At 41.0% G+C, this 20086-nt stretch overlaps 1 protein-coding gene across 1 annotated transcript in view; it reads right to left on the bottom strand.

Annotated features, from left to right (window-relative positions):
* Window positions 1–377: 377 nt before the first annotated feature.
* Window positions 378–20086, bottom strand: part of Anxa4 (annexin A4) — a 60739-nt gene continuing 41030 nt past the window's right edge. Inside the window, exons 5-13 of the mRNA XM_048352669.1 lie at window positions 18616–18729; window positions 17010–17100; window positions 14232–14311; window positions 12572–12628; window positions 10570–10663; window positions 7380–7475; window positions 5774–5832; window positions 4581–4703; window positions 378–1398 (exon numbers count right to left, since the gene is read on the bottom strand). Coding sequence (XP_048208626.1) covers window positions 1339–1398; window positions 4581–4703; window positions 5774–5832; window positions 7380–7475; window positions 10570–10663; window positions 12572–12628; window positions 14232–14311; window positions 17010–17100; window positions 18616–18729 — 774 coding nt within the window. The 3' untranslated portion in view covers window positions 378–1338. The remainder of the gene's footprint in view (window positions 1399–4580; window positions 4704–5773; window positions 5833–7379; window positions 7476–10569; window positions 10664–12571; window positions 12629–14231; window positions 14312–17009; window positions 17101–18615; window positions 18730–20086) is intronic.

Here is a 20086-nt window from a genome sequence, read left to right as displayed (position 1 = left end):
TAGGCTGGTTTTGAACCCTAATCCTTAGATCTCAGCCTCCTGAGTAGTTAGGACTACAAGCATGAGCCACAGGTACTGCTTATATCTATAACTTTTAAATTTATTTTTGTTACTAGGGATTGAACTTGGGTACAGCCCTACCATTGAACTGAATTCTTAAACTCAATATATAACATTTCCAGAGAATAAATTAATATATAATTCCATCAAGTACTGTTGGGTGGATGTAAGCAAGCATTAGGTTTCCATACAGCAGTGGGCAAACATGACACTAAAATTTTCATTTTATTTTCTTGCTGCAACTTCAAATTCCTTCAGAATTAGCATCTTTCATAGTCAACAATGAAAAATAGTCTCAGAAGTGGAAAAATCAAAGATAGAATATACCTCACTTTAAAAGCATCATTTTTATTAAATTTTCCCATGTTGTATACAAAGCAAACTTTCCAATTAAATCGAATACATTTCCAGAATGATTGTAAGGTGGAAAAGCACAATGCAAATGACTACAAATCAACAAAATTTAAAAATATTTAAAAAATTACATTAAGCACAAACATTTTAAACCAAAGTACATCAGAGCATTATAGTGTTGCCAGAATTATCTCATTCAAAGCTTTTTCCCCCACTAACTTTTTAAACTATAGTAAGACATTAATATTGTGGAATGTTAGCATTTATGTTTGACAACTAAACATAGATGATCTGTATAACTATACACTCCAAACTTAGTTTGCTTACACATGGTGATTTTGGTAAGCTTCAACTGGAAGAAAAATCTCAACAAAGAAGAAGTTGAAATCTCCCATGATACACATGAAGATCAACTAATACTAAAGACAAAACCAAAAAGAGAAGTGTGGGTCCTTTCAGTGTGTGTCTACAAGAAATAAAAACCTGGGTGGGTATTATTACTAATTAGGTACTCACAATTTTAAATGAAGAAATTACCAGGCATTCTGAAAGTTGGGCTAGGAAAAAAGTGATTGCAAGACAATTTTAATTTTAAGGGTTTTTTTCGTAGTTTTGTTTTCCCAGTTAGCAAAACACATTCAATCTCTGTGAAACACAAGGAATAACCTGGTGAAAACACAGGGCACATTTTAATCTCTAAGTTTAACTCTTCATTTAGGTCTTACAAGCTTTGAAAAGCAAGTACAGCTTTAAAGCATCAAAATGACTAATTATAGATAATAATAATACCATCTATACTCTGGGAGGCAACTGTAGGCGTTGTAATCAGAAATAAGCATCCTGAGCTAATGCTAATAGCAGTGTAGAAAAAATGAAGTTAAAGAAGCAATCAGTGTTGTGAATCCTCCAGTGGTGGGATTTGTTCTAGTCGTCTCCTCCACAGAGAATGAGCAGTACTTTCCTGTAGTCTCCTGAGGTGTCGCCCTGTGGTGAGGAAAGCCAAGCTGCAGTGAGATAAGTGGACTTCTCTGTGTTTCCTTCAAGCCTTGGTCTTTCTTTTTCCTTCTCTGCTCTTATAAATTATATTTTATAACAGTAATGCTTTGTTCAGTGTAGAAACTTAAGACATAAAAGAACATAAGAAGCCAGGTGCCAGTGACTCACAACTATAATTTTATTTTATTTTTATTTTTTTTTTTTTTGGCCAGTCCTGGGCCTTGGACTCAGGGCCTGAGCACTGTCCCTGGCTTCTTTTTGCTCAAGGCTAGCACTCCGCCACTTGAGCCACAGCGCCGCTTCTGGCCGTTTTCTGTATATGTGGTGCTGGGGAATCGAACCTAGGCCCTCGTGTATCCAAGGCAGGCACTCTTGCCACTAGGCTATATCCCCAGCCCCACAACTATAATTTGATTGTGGTTCGAGGCCAGCCCAGGCAGGAATTTTTTTTTTTTTCCTGAGCTGAGGACCTAACTCTGGGCCTTGCACTCGCCAGGCAGGCGCTCTTCCGCTGAGCTAAATCCCCAGCCCGGCAGGAAAATCTATAGGATTCATCTCCAATTAACCAGGAAAAAGCTTGCAAGCAGAGCTCTGGCTCAAGTGGTAGAACACTAACCTTGAATGAAAAAGCTCAGAAACAGGACCAGGACCTACACACACACATACATACACACACCTAAACACAAGCATGCACACACACAAATCACCTACATATAGCTCCTCCTACAGGTTATGCCATGAACATTTTGTGTGTACATATCTTTCCAATCCTTTTTCTATACACAGAGATACCAATGTAGTGGAATGGTAGTATTCTTCTATATCCTGTTTTGGTCCAGTGCTGGGCTAGAACCCTAGACAAGCAATCTACCATTGTACTATGCCCCCGCCCCACGTATCTGCTGCATTTAAGACTAAGACTGCTTACCTATTTTATTATATATCCTTACAATATTATGTAGTGATTACAGAGTATTTCATTATACATAAGTAAACATTTATTTGACTACACACTCTTCTCCATTGTTTCCAATTTTTCACTATAATAAATACTGCTTCAATATACTTATTTTAGCTAAACTTTTGTGCATTTTCTTCATAATTTACTTCTGAATAAGTTTTAATAAAATAGAAATCACTAAAGATCACGCATTTTGATATGACTTGTAAAGCAGTCTTCCAAGAAAGTTCTATCAAGTTTGTGTGGAAATTTTTTGTGGAAGTTTAATGAGAAAGCAAAACCTTTTTCTTATTCTGTGTGTGTGTGTGTGTGTGTGTGTGTGTGTGTGTGTGTGTGTGTGTGTGTTGAGGATTAAACCCAGAGCCTTGTGCATACATTAGGCTGCACACCTAGCCCAGTGAAGTAGGGTTCAAACTCGGGGTCTCATTTTCTTGCTTAGCTTTTTCCACTCAATACTTATACGCTACCATTTGGCCCACAACTCCACTTCTAGCTTTTTGTTGGGTAAGAAGAGATAAGAGTCTCTTAGGTTTGTCTTTCTGAGATGGCTTTGAACTAGAATCCTCAGATCTCAGCCTCCTGAGTAACTAGAACTTTAGGTGTGCACCTCCACTGCTACATCCAACCCAATAATTTTTGTTGGTCCTTCACAGACACTAATAGATGAAATCTCAGTATATAGAGTTCAAATTTTCATAATATCTGTTAAAATCAGTCAATATATTCTTTTTCCTTTTTTTTTTTTTTGGCTAGTCCTGGGTCTTAGACTCAGGGCCTGAGCACTGTCCCTGGCTTCTTTTTGCTCATGGCTAGCACTCTACCACTTGAGCCACAGTACCATTCTGGCCTTTTCTTGTATGTGATGCTGAGAAGTCAAACCCAGGGCTTCATGTATATGAAGCACTATTGCCACTAGGCCATATTCCAGCCCCTCAATATATTCTTATTTATGCATTGACTCATTGATCTGCCAAAGAATAAGGATTTGTTAAAGTCTCTCAGTAACATAGTGTTTTCTCAATGTCTTTTTTTTGAGCCCCAGAGTCTCTTGATTAATCCTTGTTATGAATTGTTGCCTGCATTAATATAAAGTGAGCCACTGTCTTCTTAAATTCTTCTCTTTAGTACTCATGTGACCCTGTCTTACTTTTTTGGTGTTTGTAGAATGTTCTTTTCCCTGGCCTGTTTCTTTAAACTATTTACATGCTCCTGTAAAAAATGTTCCTTATAAACCACATAAAGTTGGACTTTGTGTTTTTACCTAACCAAAGTCTACTTTCAGTTATTATATTATTATGTAATGTAGTTATTCTAGTAGATTTGTGTGATTTATATAATTAAACTTAGGTTATACATTATAACTTAGATTTTTATTTTTGTCACTTTTCTATTATTTATTATTAGAACTTAGGTTCTTATCCTTTGTAACATCTATTATTTACATATGAACTTATTCTGCTTCTTTACATGGCAGTGATTGAATGGGCAATGTCTTCTTTGTTTCATAAATAAAGTAAAAACTTATTTCATACGTAAAGACTATTTAATTCATAAATCAAATCCTGTTGTAATGCTTATTGTGCAGGCAACCCCAACTTCTAAAGAAACCGAGTCTCAGGTAACTGGTTTCCAGATGATAATCTGAAAATTTGTTTTCTGATAATTTGGATTCAGGAATACTATTGTAGCTTCCTCAAGAAGCAACATCCCAGTGATGAGGGGTTTGAGATGTGAGTCCTATCTCGCCACTCTCAGGCTATCTGGGGACTCCTGGGTGCTTTACCAGGTAAAGAACAGAAATCTAGGTAGAGAACAGAACCCAGCAATCTAGGAGAATGAAAATGTCCTACATTTCCAGCAGATCTTAGCGGGTCCTGAAGGATTCTGAGTTCTGCTACTTCTTTGGCTGTTATTATGTAGACATGGAAATTATACTCCTAAAGTGTACATCAAAATGTCATTGCATTAAAATGGGATAGTTGGGGTCAGCATGAAATAATGACTATTTAAAAGGCAAATGGTTCTAGCTTTATAACATGGTAAAGGTTAGAAATATGTATGAAAAGAGAAAGTCTGTAAATATCTGACATTGAGACCTATTTTTAGGAGGAATGAAAGATACCAAAGAGGAGAAGTGCTAAGTGCTGAGGTTAGGCCCCATCCTTTCATGAGTGCTTTCCTAGGGGCAGTGTGACGCTGTTTGCCCTACCTTGATGAAAGAGTACAGAGACTTTCCATAGAGCCTTTTGAAGTTTGCCCGGATGTCCAGCATGTCGACCTCTGCACGGGAAACCATCACTCTGATGAGGGTGCTATCATCCGTGCCCAAGCCCTGTGGAAGAAAGTGAGATTTGAGCAGGAAAGCCCAGCTGTTTTCAGATAATGCTCTTCCCCAGGCTAGCAAGACAAGATGGTAGGTGACTTTCCATATAGTGTCCTTTGTTCCATGACCTTAGAGACCCCAAGGTCATCTTTACTCCTTGCTATATGATTCAAAGCTTTCCACAACTTACTTTTCTAACACTCTTACATTCTGAGCAGAGGACACTGCTCTCTCAGCCTTTCTAGAGACATACTATGTTGTTCAGCTTGCTTGCATTCATCTACCACCATTATTCCCCGTTGTGTAAAAATGGCTTGAAGGTTCAAATCCCCCTAAAACATAAACACTGAAAAAACACACCCTCCCCTGCATGTTTGGATAATACTGGGATCCTGGACTAATGTCTTCTATTCTTAGTGTTGATGTTTACACATGCTTTCTCTTCTCACAAGGTGGACATTCTTTGAGAGAACTATATTTTCACCTTTCCTGCACCTTGTATGGTTCCTTCATGGCGCATGCTTAGAGTATAATCCAGGGTTAGGAACATGGGCTCTGAAATGAAACTTCCAGTATTTGGATCCTTGTCTACTAATTCCTCATTGAGGGCCTTGGGAAACTGTATGTCTTTTCTATGCCTCAGTTTCCTCATCTGTAAAATAGAATCAGTAATAATGCCTGCCCTGTTGAGCTGTGGTGGGGTCAAATTAAATCATGCACACATTGTGATTCGTGCTGTGTACTCAATAATAGTACCCAATAATGATTATTTAGTATCAGCACTTGATGAGTATATGATTAATATGCTTGGTGGTTTTTATGAGTGGGTGGGCAGGGTTGAGATGGGGTCTCATTAGGAAGCCCAGGCCTGCCTTAACTTGCTTTGGGGCCCAGGTTGGCCTTCAACTCATGATCCTTTTGCTTCTGTATCCCAAGTGTTGTGATTACAAGAATGTACCACCCACACCCAGCAGGTATATGAAGAATTGGATATATGACGCTGGATATTTCAGGCAGGAAGTTAGATGGGGATATAAACAGACCTAAGAAGGTAGATAAGTCATTCAGATGCCATTTACCTTCATAGATTTATAAAGCCTTTCAGCAAAGTATGCAGGTTTATTCCTCATACACTTCACTGTCAAGAGAAAAACAAAGAAAAGATTACAGATAAGATCTAAGAAAATCTAAGAAACTAAAAAGCGACAGTTGTTATTTATTTATTTATTTATTTATTTTTTTGGCCAGTCCTGGGCCTTGGACTCAGGGCCTGAGCATTGTCCCTGGCTTCCTTTTTGCTCAAGGCTAGCACTCTGCCACTTGAGCCACAGCGCCACTTCTGGCCGTTTTCTGTATATGTGGTGCTGGGGAATCGAACCCAGGGCCTCATGTATACGAGGCAAGCTCTCTCACCACTAGGCCATATCCCCAGCCCTAAAAAGCGACAGTTGTTCCTCCTTTCATACAGAGCATCAAGAAATCTCTCTTGATTGCCGGTCAAGCTGTTTCATGAACATTTCTTCCCCCTTCTCTTTCCCTCTGCCCCTTCCTCTCTCCCCCTCCCACTTCTCCTTTTTTTTTTTTTTAATTTTATGCTTGTCCAGGGACTTGAACTCTCGCCCTGAGTGCTGTCCCTAAGGTCCTTTTTTGCCCAAGGATAGCACTCTACCACTTAAACCACAGTACCCATTCTGACTTTTTCTGTGATTAACTGGAGATCAGAGTTCCATGGACTCTCTTGCCCATGCTGGCTTTGAACTGAGATCCCCAGATCTCAGCCTCCTGACTAGCTAGGCTTACAGGCGTGAATCACCAGCACCAAGCCATGAACATTTTCTTGTATGGAAAGTTTCCTCGACTTATCAAGTTCCTAGATAAGTAATTAATAAAGGCCATCAAAGCAAAGGCTGACATATAGTTTCCAATTGATTATTGTGTTTTCACTGTATGAAAAGGTTTTTCTAACCTTTCATAGACTTGCAAGATGAAGCTACGATAGTATTCCTGTATAATGAGATAGAGAAGCGATGTGACACAATAACAACCAGGTTGTATGTAATATTTCTTGTTTAAAATTCTGGAAGAGCTGGGCATGGTGCATGTACTTGTAGTTTCAGCTACTCCCAAGATGAGTGGAAGGATCACTTTTTTTGGTCAGTACTGAGGAATTTAACTCAGGATCTCCCACTTAATGAGAAAGCACGCTATTACTTGAGCCACACCTGTAGTCCTTTGCTTTTGATTTGTTTTACAAATAGATCCTGGCTCTAGCTTCCTCAAATCATAATCCTATTACTTCCCCCCCCCCTTCTCTCTCTCTCTCTCTTCTTTTTTGGTACTGGGGATCGAACCCAGGATGTTGCACTTGCTAGGCAAGTACTTTGCAACTGAGCTACATCCCAGTCCCTTCCATCAGCTCAGGCAACTTAGCAAGAATGAGAGAGAAAGAGAGGAGAGAAAAAAGAAAGAAGGAAAGAGAGGAGAGAACGAGAAAGAGAAAAAGAAGAAAGAAGAAAGGGAAGAAAGAGGGAAGAAGGAAGAGATAGAATAATTCTGGAATGTACTCTGAATAACTTAAACAATCTTGATCTCAGAAAAAAGTTCTATATCATCATGAGAAGAAACTGCTAACAAGAAGGAAGTGGATTCATATTTGTTTCTCTGCTCCTTGCTTCCTGCACTTACCTATAGCCAGGAGAGCATCTTCAAAGCTACCAGATGTTTCAGATTTAATGCTCTGTTCAATATCCTTCTGTGATATTCTTTTGTATTCATCAAACACTAAAAACAATAACAAAATGGAATTGTTAACAATAAAAACAATAGAAGGAACTAAAATTTAGGAAGAATAGCATCTTTAGTGAGTTTACACTGTTTATTCAAGAGGGGACTAATAAGAGCTATGTATGAGAACCACAGTGGATTGGGCCCAAGGCTAGGAGGGAGGAGCCTGGAGATGCATGGTGGACCACGGGCAAGTCCCTTTCCTTATCTTGGATCTTGTTTCCTTACACATGAAGTGGAGACATTCCCTGAGACAGCTGCTTTATTTTCTCATTACTTCTAATAAGCAGAATGTGTTTTCTGTAATTTTGGTGTGGGACCTCATTATGTGTTCATCTTCCTTTTGGCTCATTAAAACTAAAGCAATTCAGCCTCTTCAAAACTGAGTCACACTTGAGAACAGCCAGTTTCATCTTTTATTAGACTTTAGCATAATTTTTTTTTGCTTTTTGCCAATTTTTTTTACTGTGATGAGTATGCTTTGCTCTCTTGCTGGCTTCTTCTAGAGCTTTCTTACAGTAGATATCTGTTTTGTTTATCTCCTTAATCACCTTCTTTGGTGTAGGGTGTTGTAGGGTCTTTCCCCTATCAATCTGCTTCTCAGAGGCCATACCCAACAACAAACAAACAAAACCTATACCAAACAAGTGGACCATCCACTCAGTAAAGACTCCTCAGATCTGCCCTCTGAGGAGTTTTTGTATGTTTGTATGTGTGTCATGTGCCTTGTGTGTATGTATAAATGGATTGAATTAAGGGCTTTTCATTCAAGCTCAGCTTATGTGTTTACAGATGATGTTCTACCACTTGAGCCATGCCTCGAGTCCAGCACTCAGCTGGTTAAGTGTAGGTAAGAGTCTTGCAAACATTTTTGCAACTTTGAACCTTGATCCTCTGATCTCAGCCTCCTAAGTAGCTAAGATTATAGGCCTGAGTCACCATTTCCCAACTTCCTCCTGGGAGGTTTTTTTAATTGAGTAGATCATGAGGATGCCTTGGATTGCACAACTTGCTCCTAGGACGTCACCAGAATGACCTCTGGCTTCAATCCATGATATTTTCAAGTAAGTGCATATTTACTCAAAATCACAAAATCGAATTGACATTCTCTCTCTGTGTCTCTCTCTGTGTGTGTGTGTGTGTGTGTGTCTTTGCCAGTCCTGGGGCTTGAACTCAGGGCCTGGACACAGTGTCTGATCTTCTTTTGCTCAAGGCTAATGTGATGAGTATGCTCACGAGCTACAGCACCAATTCCCTCGTTTTCTGTTTATGTGGTACTGAGGCATTGAACCCAGGGCTTCATGCATGCTAGGTAAGCACTCTACCAATAAGCCATATTCCCATCCCTAACTGGCATGCTCTCTTAAGGCTCAGTTTTCTCCTCTGCAAATTGGGGAGAATAATGATTACTCCATTGAGATGTTGCAAGACAGAATACTTATTATATGCATTGCATCAAAGAGATAAAAAACTTATTACCAGAACCCTAGTTTTCACCATTATTAGTAGTTGGTAAGATTATTGTTGTTGCTGTTATTGTGTATGTGTGTATGTGTGTGTTATATGCGTGTGGAGCTTGAATTCAAGGTTTCATGCTCTTGCTTGAGTCTTTCACTCAAAGCTGTCACTCTACCTCTTGAGTCTCACTTTCACTTCTGGGTTTTGTTGTTGTTGTCGTTTGGCTGGTTAATTGGAGATAAAAGTCTCATGTCATGGTCTTTTTTGCCTGGCAGGCTTCAACATAATCCTCAGATCTAACCCTCCTAAGTAGATAGAATTACAGTTTTGAGTCACAACACCCTGCTAGAAGACCATATGCTACCCAAATAGTGGTTAATTTTTTTTTTTATTAGTGGCTTACAAACAGTCATTTCAACCATCTTATCAATTGACTTGTGCCAGCGAGTGAAAATTCTTACAAATTCACAGGATCGGCTTAGGAGGACCTGCAGTTCTGAGGAAACACCACCAGGGGGAGATTTGAATTGTTGTGATCTGCAAGGGAAGGCAATGAAATACCAAGCTGAGCTAGAAGTCCCTGCAACCTGGTGGGTAGCTCATGATATTAGCAGGAATAATTGGTCTTGTTTGTTACTGGGGAATACTTGAAATAATAACTTCAAAATGTGTTGTACTTTTCAATCACTCTATGTCTTCAACTCAGCGAAGATATCCTCATAATTCCCACAAGCTTTGCAAATCTGTGGATGTGATAATATGGTGGCTCTATAAAATTATAATGTTCATAAAATTGAGCTGAAATGTCCCTATTAGAGCATTATTACTGTTTACAAGAATATAAGCCTGACAATAAATATGCTATGTTTGTATAGTATCTTTCCTCAGAGAACGTAAATGCACATTACCAAGTTTTGAAGTATCAAATACAAATAAGAAACATCACACATAGGAAATAAAATCTGAAATTATCCATTATTCATTCCATGCAACATAAGCTCTAAAGGAATAACTTACTTTGGTTTCACAGCTTGAGTGTTAAGTAGAAATAAACTTCAACCAACATTTCTATTTCATTTCTCTCTTACATAACTAAAAGAAAATGCAAGTCTTAGGACAGCTTTAGGAAAAATGACTCACTATGAGTCAGTTTCCTGGAAATAGGAGTACTGAACTTTTATGAATACATTATAAATAACCTGCTAGTTATTCCTAATTTATTTTCCAGAAATCAGCCTTCATTCATATTATTGATTTCACATATTTCCAAGGTGAGACAGTTCAGTTTTCTGCCCCAAGAGAAGGGGAACAGTTTTCATTGGCATTTAAATAGTTCTTTGGGATCTGGGAGCCTATGGCTCATGCTTATAATCCTAGCTTCTCAGGAAGCTGAGATCTGAGGATCATGATTCAAAGCTAACTCTGGAGCAGGAACGTCTGTGAGACTCTTTTCCCTAATTAACCACCAAAAAGCCAGAAGTGGCGCTTTGGCTCAAGTGGTAGAGTACTAGCCTTGAGCACAAAAGCTTAAGGACAGTGCCTAGGCCTGGAGTTCAGGCTCTAGGACCACCACCCTTGCCCCCCCCCAAAAAAAAAAAACAAAGATCCTTTACAAAGTGAAGTAAGTGCCTACCATGCAAGAGATGGTTGCGATTTCTGGAACAGAGTATAGTTAGAAATTTCACCTCATCTGTCCCCCATTTCTTCTCTCCAGCCTCATATAGCTCCTGAAGCCAAAGAAAGCATGAGTTTAAAACACCAAAGAGAAAGTTCCAAGACATGTACAAGTATTTCCAACACATCAAATAACCACACGGACTTAGTTTTCTTTTGTTGGTTGGAGAGGAAAACACACACTCACAACCAAGGGTCCCTCTGATTTTTCAAGTTTACAACAGTATAAAAGTGATGCATGTTGAGGAGATCATATTTCAGATCCTGAATTTTTATCTTTTCCCAGGCTAGTGATATGCATGCAGTATGATTCTCTTTTGAGATGAAGGCAGTAGCCAGTCAGCTACAGAACCAAGAGGTTCTGTACGCATTACTAAGCTTGGGTGTTTAGACATGCTCAGTGTATTTTGTTTATTTGTTGTTGTTTTTTGCCAGTCCTGGGGCTTGGATTTGGGGCCTGAGCACTGTCTCTGGCTTCTTTTTTGCTCAATGCTAGCACGCTACCACTTGAGTCACAGCACCACTTCTGGCTTTTTCTATATATGTGATGCTGGGGAATCAAACCCAGGGCTTCATGTATGGGAGGCAAGCACTCTACCACTAGGCCATATTCCCAGCCCCCATGCTCAGTGTAGTAAATGCATTTTCAGATTTAAAATATTTTCAACTTTCAATAGGTTTATTAGTACACAATCCCATCGTAAATTGAGGAGTGCCACTGTATGTGTATATACACATCCTATTCTGTTTATTGTAAGACTTTGACTAACACATTGTTTTGGTTAATAAAGTATGGTAGAAGTAAAATCAGTTTCCAAGGCTAGAGTATAAACAGTCAAGCAGCTCCCTTTGTTTCTATGGGAAGGCTTGCTTTTGGGTGCCCCCTGTTGGATCCTCAGGGGACATGCTCTGAGAAGCCCAAACTATCACACCTTTTTCTTCTAATTAAAAACAACAGGCTCTTTTCTGCATAACAATAGTAATTTATATCCATACAATGATTCAACCCAATCCCTCACTGTGGTCAGATATTGGCTGTAAATACAAGGTCTAGGTGACAATAACAGTCCTATTTGCTTATCAGTAAAGTGGAGATCACAATCCTGCTATACTTAATATAAAGTCTTAATGTTTGGTGCCTGGTTAGGATGTGCTTTTATGAGCTGTTATTATTAGTGTCTTCTGGCCACAGGAGTTGATGTTAGGATAATTTTCAGTGGGCTAGGTGCCAGGGAGCAATCACTGCTTGAGGTTTGGTGTTAACTTCATGACACAGAGTATACTCTGTTCCAAGTTGTTTTACACAGGTCCAATTGAATGAAATTAAAATACACAGCTTGCTCTCCAGTGCTGAGGAAAATAAAGTACAGTAAACAAAGGCAGGTTCTTCCACCTCCAAGTGGTTCAAAGGAAAAGTTGAGGTTGTATCAGTGGAAAAGCACTTGCACAACATGGGCCAGGCCCTGGGTTCAATCCCCAGCACTGCTTCAATGTGCAGAAGTCCAGGGCCAGGTGCTGATGGCTCACGCCCATAATTGTAACTACTCAGGAGGCTGAGGTCTGAGGATTGAAGTTTGAAGCCAGCCTGGGCAGAAAAGTCCATGACACTCTTATCTCCAATTAACCAGCAGAAACTGAGGATCTGAGTTCAAGCCCCAGTGCGTGCTCTCGTGCTCTTGCTCTCTCTCTCTCTCTCTCTGCTCTCTCTCTCTCTCACACACACACACATAAACACACACACACACATACACACACACACACACACACACAAAGTCAGGGATCCAGGTATGATAATGTCCAGTGCCACGCCAAAGTTCCTCATATTTTGTTATTAAAGATCATCTGTGGGAATCTTTTCTTCATAACACACTCCAGCCCAACTAATATAATCTTAAACAAAAAAGACCATCCACTAACTAATAAAGTAAATTAACTTAAAATAGAAATATATTTCTACTAACCTGGGCATCCTGTCTCATGAGATCATCATTCAGGTAATTCCCTCCATCCCTGCCACCCTGAGGATGAGATAAAAAAAAAAAAAAACAAAAAAAAACACAAACTCAAGGAGAATAAGAGAACATCCATGAGGATTGTGAGGTGCTGTTAAGATAGAAGATCTGTCAACAGGAACTCAAAAACTTGGAAATGACACAAAATGCCATAAAGGGTGGACCTTCCAGCCTAGGGAGGCAGGACAGATATCATCTCAATGTTTTTACACAGTTACCAGGCTGTGGTCTGTGCCAGAGAACTTTATCAACACAGCAGCACCATTGTGACCCTGAATGTTATGCAGGTGTCTCTGCCAGTTGATCAGTTTCTACCAGAAAGAGGTTAGAACAGAGGAGCGTGAAGAGACTGGGTGACCTGTGGTGGGGCTTGAGGAGCCCATGTAATGAAAACATCCAGAGCATATCGACATACAGAAGGGCATGTAAAGACTGGGGGAAAATACCAGCAAGCAAAGAAATAGGCTACTTTCCTTGTTAGATAATACTTAATATTGTACTGCCTTAATATTTTATTGTCTAAGCATAGCTTATTGGGAGATAAATATGGCAGGAAAGGAAAAAATAGAAAGGAAATAAGAGAAACAGGAATAATTTAAGTAAATATCAGAGACAAGACCAGAGCATAGGGGGAACAGGAGACAGTCTCCAGGGTTCCACTTTGAGTTTCAGAATAAGAGCAAGAGCATTAATTACCCAGGGAGACCAGGAAGAAGAATGAGCCCAGGTTTAGTAAATCAAAGTGACTTCTTGGGGTGATGGTCAAATACATCCATAAGGAAATGTCTAAAAAGCATCGAGAAAAACAACTCTCACACTCAGGAAGGAGGAAGTTAGGGGTCATATGAAATATCTTCAGCAGTCTTTCTCTGCCCTGCCCCTAGCTAAGACTAGCTATATTTCTCAACCAGATCACCATGTAAGATAGAACTTCTTACCTGGTCACCACTATCATCATCACGACATCTGTTGCCCCCACAACTTCAGCTCCCTACTAGTCTCCAAATGAAACACAAACTCCTTCCAATACTGTCCCTCCATACTTCTAGAATGATCAGCCTCATTGTTTAGCCCCTTGTTCGCTGAACACACCTCCTGCTTCCCATCTCCTCACTTGGTTTCTAGCTCTGTTCCCTTCCTGAAGTATACGAACCCACATCTCTCCCTCTTGGAATCCTAGAGAGCCTCTGGGCCCTCTGTGGACCAGTATCTACCAGGAAGCAGAGGTTGCTTTGTTTATGCAACTCAAGTCTCTCCTGCCTTCCAGTGACCTATGATCCTGATCTGTTCCCTCTTGATAATATCAACTCTTAAAGCATACGAGTGCCTCTTGATCATCTTCAGTGCTCTCAGTGAACTTTGTGATAGGGGCACTTATGTTTAGAGACTACTGAATATTGAATTAAAATAGGCTAAATGGGCAAACACGACCAGCCTGGGTCTGTGAATGACAGAGCAAAGAACAACACCTAGGAACTATCCATGTTTGTGAGGGGGACGGGCAGAGTGGATGAGAGGCTGATATAGGGGATGGAGAGTAATTATTAGCCAACCAACCAACCAACCAAAACTAGCCCCCACCAGAAGCAGGTGGCAGAAAGCAACTCACAGCTGACAGAGACACCAGCACCCTCTGGAACATGAACGATGTGTCAGAGCGGATGTCATCTTCAAGGCTCCGTCCATATTCTAGCAAGAGAATAGAATTACATCCATTAGAGTAAAGAATCCCGCCCAACACTGTGTCTCCCTCACTGGAGTTCTGTCTCCTTAGGACCACCCACTTACTGAAGTAGCTCATCCAGGGCTTTCCCCTATACAGACTTTCTCACAAACTAAGTTCTAATGAAATGGTTGGGATCCATTTATCTTGTCATTGTAGTGGAAACAAAAGATTCCAGGTCATTAAGATGAGGAAGAAAGGGGACTGAAATCCCTTTTCTTTTCCTTATTATCCTGGGCTCTCCTCTGAAAGCCCCTGGTTGGCCACCATTCGCAGAAGTTGGTGACCAGAGCAGTGCTCCACTGGGGTGGTTCTGAGATAAGTTTCTCCAGGATGAGCTCTAAGCCCCCACAGCCTGGTGGGGAGAAATTACATGGAGTAGATGTAGGGGTTGGGGTGCTAAATACAAGTTCACAATGTTAGAATCGCCTGCTCTGATTGTGTTATTTTTCTCTATATAAAAGTAATACATGCACTAGGAATGTGGCTTAGGGGTAGAGTATGTGCCTAGCATGCATTAAGCCCTGGGTTCGAATCCTCAGCATCACTTAAAAAGAAAAGGCCAGAAGTGGCGCTGTGGCTCAAGTGGTAGACTGCTAGCCTTGAGCAAAAGGAAGCCAGGGGACAGTGCTCAGGCCCTGAGTTCAAGCCCCAGGACTGGCCAAAAAAAAAAAAAAAAAGTAATACATATTGACTGTAGTGAATTTAGGAGAAAACTGAGGCTGGCAATGTAGCTCAGGATAGAGTGCTCACCTAGTTCCCCTGGGCACTGGTTCTAACCCTAGCATGTTGGGAATGAGAGCAATAAGTGCATAGGGCAGAAAATTTAGGAAAAAGTAAGTAAAATGAAGAGGGAAATCTTCATCATATCTAATCAGCCAGAAATAATAATCAGTGATATTTTTTGGTGACTATCTTGCTTAGTTTTCCTCCACATGTACCTATTGTTTCCTTTCCCTCCCTCCCTTCCCCCTCCTTCCCTTCCTCCCTCCCTTCCTCCCTCTGTTCCTCCCTCCCTTCCTTCCTCTCCCTTTCTCTTTCTTTCTTTCTTCCCTACCTTCCTTCATTCCTTCCCTCCCCTCCTTCCTTCCTTCCTTCCTTCCTTCCTTCCTTCCTTCCTTCCTTCCCTCCCTCCTTCCTTCCTTCCTTCCCTTTCTTTCTACAAGGCCAGGTGCCTTGGCTCACACCTGTAATTCAGGCCACTTGGAAGGTAGAGATCAGGAGGATCAGGAAGGACAGCCTGGTCAGAAAAGTCTGAACAACCCCATTTCCATGGAGGGCAGCTGGACACAGTGAGCACGTTTGTCATCCCAGCAACTACAGGAAGCCTAAAGTAGGTGATTATAGTCTAGCCATGCGCCTAGGTGAGAAGCAAGACTCTATAATAATGGACGTTAATAGACATAAACTAGGGCTGGAGGTATGGCTTAGCAGTAGAGTGCCTGAAAAACATAAAGCCCTGAGTTCAAACTCTACTACCACTATTAAAAAAGAAAAAATAGTTCTAGCATATTGTTTTTTGACTTATCTTTTTTCACGTATCTATATACCACACTATTCTACATAATTTGATGGTATCTTTTCAATATAAGCTCTAATGGCTATGTAACAGCCCATCGTGTGATTGTGCTACATATTGTTTAGCCAATCTGCTACTGTTGGACATTTTTAGCTAATATAATACTGAATATATACCATGGGATCAAAATCTTTGTGCATTTTTTGTTCTATTCTTAGGGCGAAAGGCCTTCATTGTAAAAAGGTTCTACATAGATACCATCCTTGGGCAGCACGTAAGGGGAATAAATGGCCATCACACTGAGATGATAGGAGGACATAGTCAGAAGGCAGAATTTGGACCAGCCAGCTCCATCAGGCCACTCCTTGGAATGACTAGAATGGCTAGTAACTGTACTTTTTTTCCCCCTTTGAGATAGGATCTCACTATGTGGCTCTGGCTGACCTTAAACTTGTGATCTTGCTGCAACTTCCTGAATGTTGGGATCACAGGCATGCACCACCATGACTGGTTGTGCCAGAAATTTGACTTTGGTTATAAGGAATGACTTCTCAGATTTCAGGCAGACTGCCCTCTTCCCCTCAGAAATCTTAAGAAGCAGCCAGGGGCCAGTGGTTCATGCCTATAATCCTAGCTACTCAGGAGGCTGAGATCTGAGAATCAAGGTTCAAAGCCAGCCCAGACAAGGAAGTCTGTGAGACTCTTGTCTCCAACTAACCACCAAAAAGCCAGAAGTAGAGCTGTGGTTCAAGTGGTAGAGCAATAGCCTTGACAAAAAAGCCTAGGGACTGTGTCTATGACCTCAGTTCAAGCCCCAGGACCCAACACACATACACACACACACACACACACACAGAAGCAGGAAGAGGAGGAAGAGGAAGAGGAGGAGGAGGAGAAGGAGGAGGAAGATGAGGAGAAGAAAGAGGAGGAGGAAGAGAAGGAGGAGAAGCAGGAGAAGAAATCTTAAGAAGCCAACAGTCAGTTGCCTGGACGGAGATCTGCCTCAAAGCAGACCGTGGCACTAAGATTCCCCACCCAGTGTGTCCAGGAAGAGAGTCTGTGCAGTAGCTAACCACTGATGGTAGGTAGTCTCATTCTCAAATCCCAGCGAAGCCTCAGCCAGGGCCACTGAGCATGCTACGTACGCTGCTGGTAGGTCTGGTTGATAAGTCGGATTTCCTCTGGGGTCCGGGAGGCCAGGATTTCGATCAGGCAACCCTCATCTGTGCCGGCTCCCTAAACATGAGACCAGAGGAAAGGACAGCATGAGACAGATAACAAAGTTGCTATACATTTTTTATGTTTTATGCACCCCTTAGAAAATAAAACAATGCAACTAGATTAAACATTTTAAAATTGAATTTCAGACACAGAGTCACAAATTTGCGGTGTAGAAAGACAACATACTGGTTTGTAGCAACAAAATTTGTTCACTTGTTTACTTATCCTGCCCAAACCCAATGTGTTCACTGTAATTATTATCAGTAATAACAAACACTTCTATAGACTGTTGCTTGCTGTGACTGGTTAGGTTCAGGATAGGGAGGCTTGATCTTTCTTTGATCCTTGTGCTCTTCCTCTGAATAGTAGAATCTTCTGGCTAAGACTTTGTGGCCCTTCGGCTTTCCCAGAGCCTAGCCCAGAGCCTCCATGTGGCTGAGTATTTATTGACACGGCATTTTTGCACATCATTACGGTCACTGTACACTAGGGCACAGTGGATGGCCTGGTCCGAGGGAATCCGGGGCTCTCCTGCCAGTTCTAAGCCTGGAGACAGACCTGAAGGCCTGGAGGTGTCAGTCATAAAGTTCCATTCCACAGGGCTGGGGATATGGCCTAGTGGCAAGAGTGCTTGCCTCGAATATATGAAGCCCTGGGTTCAATTCCCCAAAACCATATATACAGAAAACGGCCAGAAGTGGCATTGTGGCTCAAGTGGCAGAGTGCTAGCCTTGAGCAAAAAGAAGCCAGGGACAGTGCTCAGGCCCTGAGTCCAAGGCCCAGGACTGGCAAAAAAAAAAAAAAAAAGGCCCACTCCACAGAAGTAGCTAACATGCCAGTGCTGGTGGATTATGCCTATAATCCCACCTACTCAGGAAACTGAGATCTGAGGATTGCAGTTTGAAGCCAGCCTGGGCAGCAAAGCCGGTGAGCTTCTTATCTGTAATAACTACTCAGAAAAAGCCAGAAATGGTGCTGTGGACAAAAGAAGCTTAGGGGCAGCACCCAGACTCAAGAGTTCAAGCCATAGGACCAGAAAGAAAGAAAGAAAGGGAGGGAGGGAGGGAAGGGAGGGAGGGAGGGAGGGAGGGAAGGGAGGGAGGGAGGGAGGGAGGGAGGGAGGGAGGGAGGGAGGGAGGGAGGGAGGGAGGGAGGAAGGAAGAAAGGAAGGAAGGAAGGAAGGAAGGAAGGAAGGAAGGAAGGAAGGAAGGAAGGAAGGAAGGAAGGAAGGAAGGAAGGAAGGAAAGAAGGGAAGTTTTTAACATAACAGGAACATTTCTGGACATGTACCAAAATCACAGCTAAGTCACGACTGCTGGTAGAGCTGCGCTTTGTAAATCTGAGGCCCCCAAGCACAGGAAAGAGTAACTGATTTCCAGCTTCCAGTCACAGTACAGTTTTCAAGTTGCCATCATGAAGGAAAATCTAAGTCACAGACTTTATCCTTCCCTTCTCAGAAGGGCTTTACTAAGGTTTCTGGAGACCCCACGGCACTGCTTGTGCCAGGAACTTCAGGGGAGGAGCACAGACCTTCATGGCTCTTCGCAGCTCCTGCACATCGTACAGCAGGGTGGGCGTCATCATGCCGATGATCACCTGCTCGAAGTTGCCACTCAGTTCTGACTTCAAGTCATCCATCAAGTCCTGCAACAGAAGAACACAACTCTGCTTCAGTGCTGCCGTAGCTTAAACCAGCCACTAGCCAGATGTAGTCTTAGGTGTCTGAGGTCTTAAAGGCCTCTCCAGGGGTCAGGCAAGGTCAAAGCTTTCTTCACAAAAACTCTAAGGCATTATCCTTTCATGTGCATGGTGTTCTCAAGGATTCTTGACACATCCACATGACTGTGTTTGTGTCAAAGGGCTATTTAAATGCTCCTTACTTCTAACTATAATCTGCCTGAGACCAGATTTTTCTCATATACCCCAACCATACTACATGTTACAACAAATTGAATGCAGAAGCTGTTTGAGAATTGAGCAGGGGTATTAATTAAAGAGATTTGCAAATACAAAATGTTCATGTCTTCATTAAGTATTATTTTGAAATTTTCTCCATTTTTACTTTAATATGATTAAATATCAATTGCTATCACCCTCAGAAATGAAAGAAGATCTCAATTTAAGAGTATAAAGATCTGTGATGCTAACGTTTGTAGCTACTACCTTAAATGCATTGCTTAATAATATATGTATGTTTAAGTGATTTTCATCTATGACATTTTTAACACTTAACATTTGTAAGGATTTCTACATATAGAATATAATTTCTTTATCCTGTCCCTTGTGTCTATTTTTGCAGTTGCTTACATAAGGCATTGAACTTTATCTTTATGACCATACATGATTATTTCTTAAGGCTCATTTCTTAAAAAGAAGTGTAATTATTTGGAGCCAAATTCTAAACATATGTGTTCATTATTCCCTCTTAGGTCAGGGAGTTTAAGAATCTTCTGAAAGTCATCTGACAATAAAGACCTGACTTCCTATTCAATCCAGAACTCTCTTTCTTATAAACCTGATTACACCACATTTTGTTTATGTTACCTTATTGTGCATATTTTAATGCTATATTCATACATATTTAGTGAACTAATGGATGGATGGACTTGAATGATAAATTAATGTTTAGCTTATTTGTTAATGTTGATTATCCTAAAAAATTACCAGCAAGTTAGCTTAGTTCTGAAGCTAAGTATCACCCAGAGAAGATTAACTTGGGGGATAAACCTACTCTGAATGTGGGTGGCACCATCTCAGAGGCCAGGGGCCAGTGTAGAATAAAAGTGAAAAAAACAGAAAGCCTGCTAGCACATTCTCTCTCTGTCTCTGCTTCCTAGCTGCCACGTGAGCTATTTTGCACTGCCATGTCCAATCTGCCATGAGTTACTAAAGCCTCTGAAATGACAAGTCAAAAATAAATATTTCCTTCCCTTACAGCTGTTTTCTCAGGTATTTATTTGGTTACTGAATTGAATAACTAATACAAGGGGTGTCCCTTAAC

Source organism: Perognathus longimembris, chromosome 8, assembly GCF_023159225.1.
Source record: "Perognathus longimembris pacificus isolate PPM17 chromosome 8, ASM2315922v1, whole genome shotgun sequence".
Classification (NCBI taxonomy): domain Eukaryota; kingdom Metazoa; phylum Chordata; class Mammalia; order Rodentia; family Heteromyidae; genus Perognathus; species Perognathus longimembris.
Note: the sequence above shows the minus strand (reverse complement) of the source record. Positions and strands in the feature narration are given on the sequence as shown.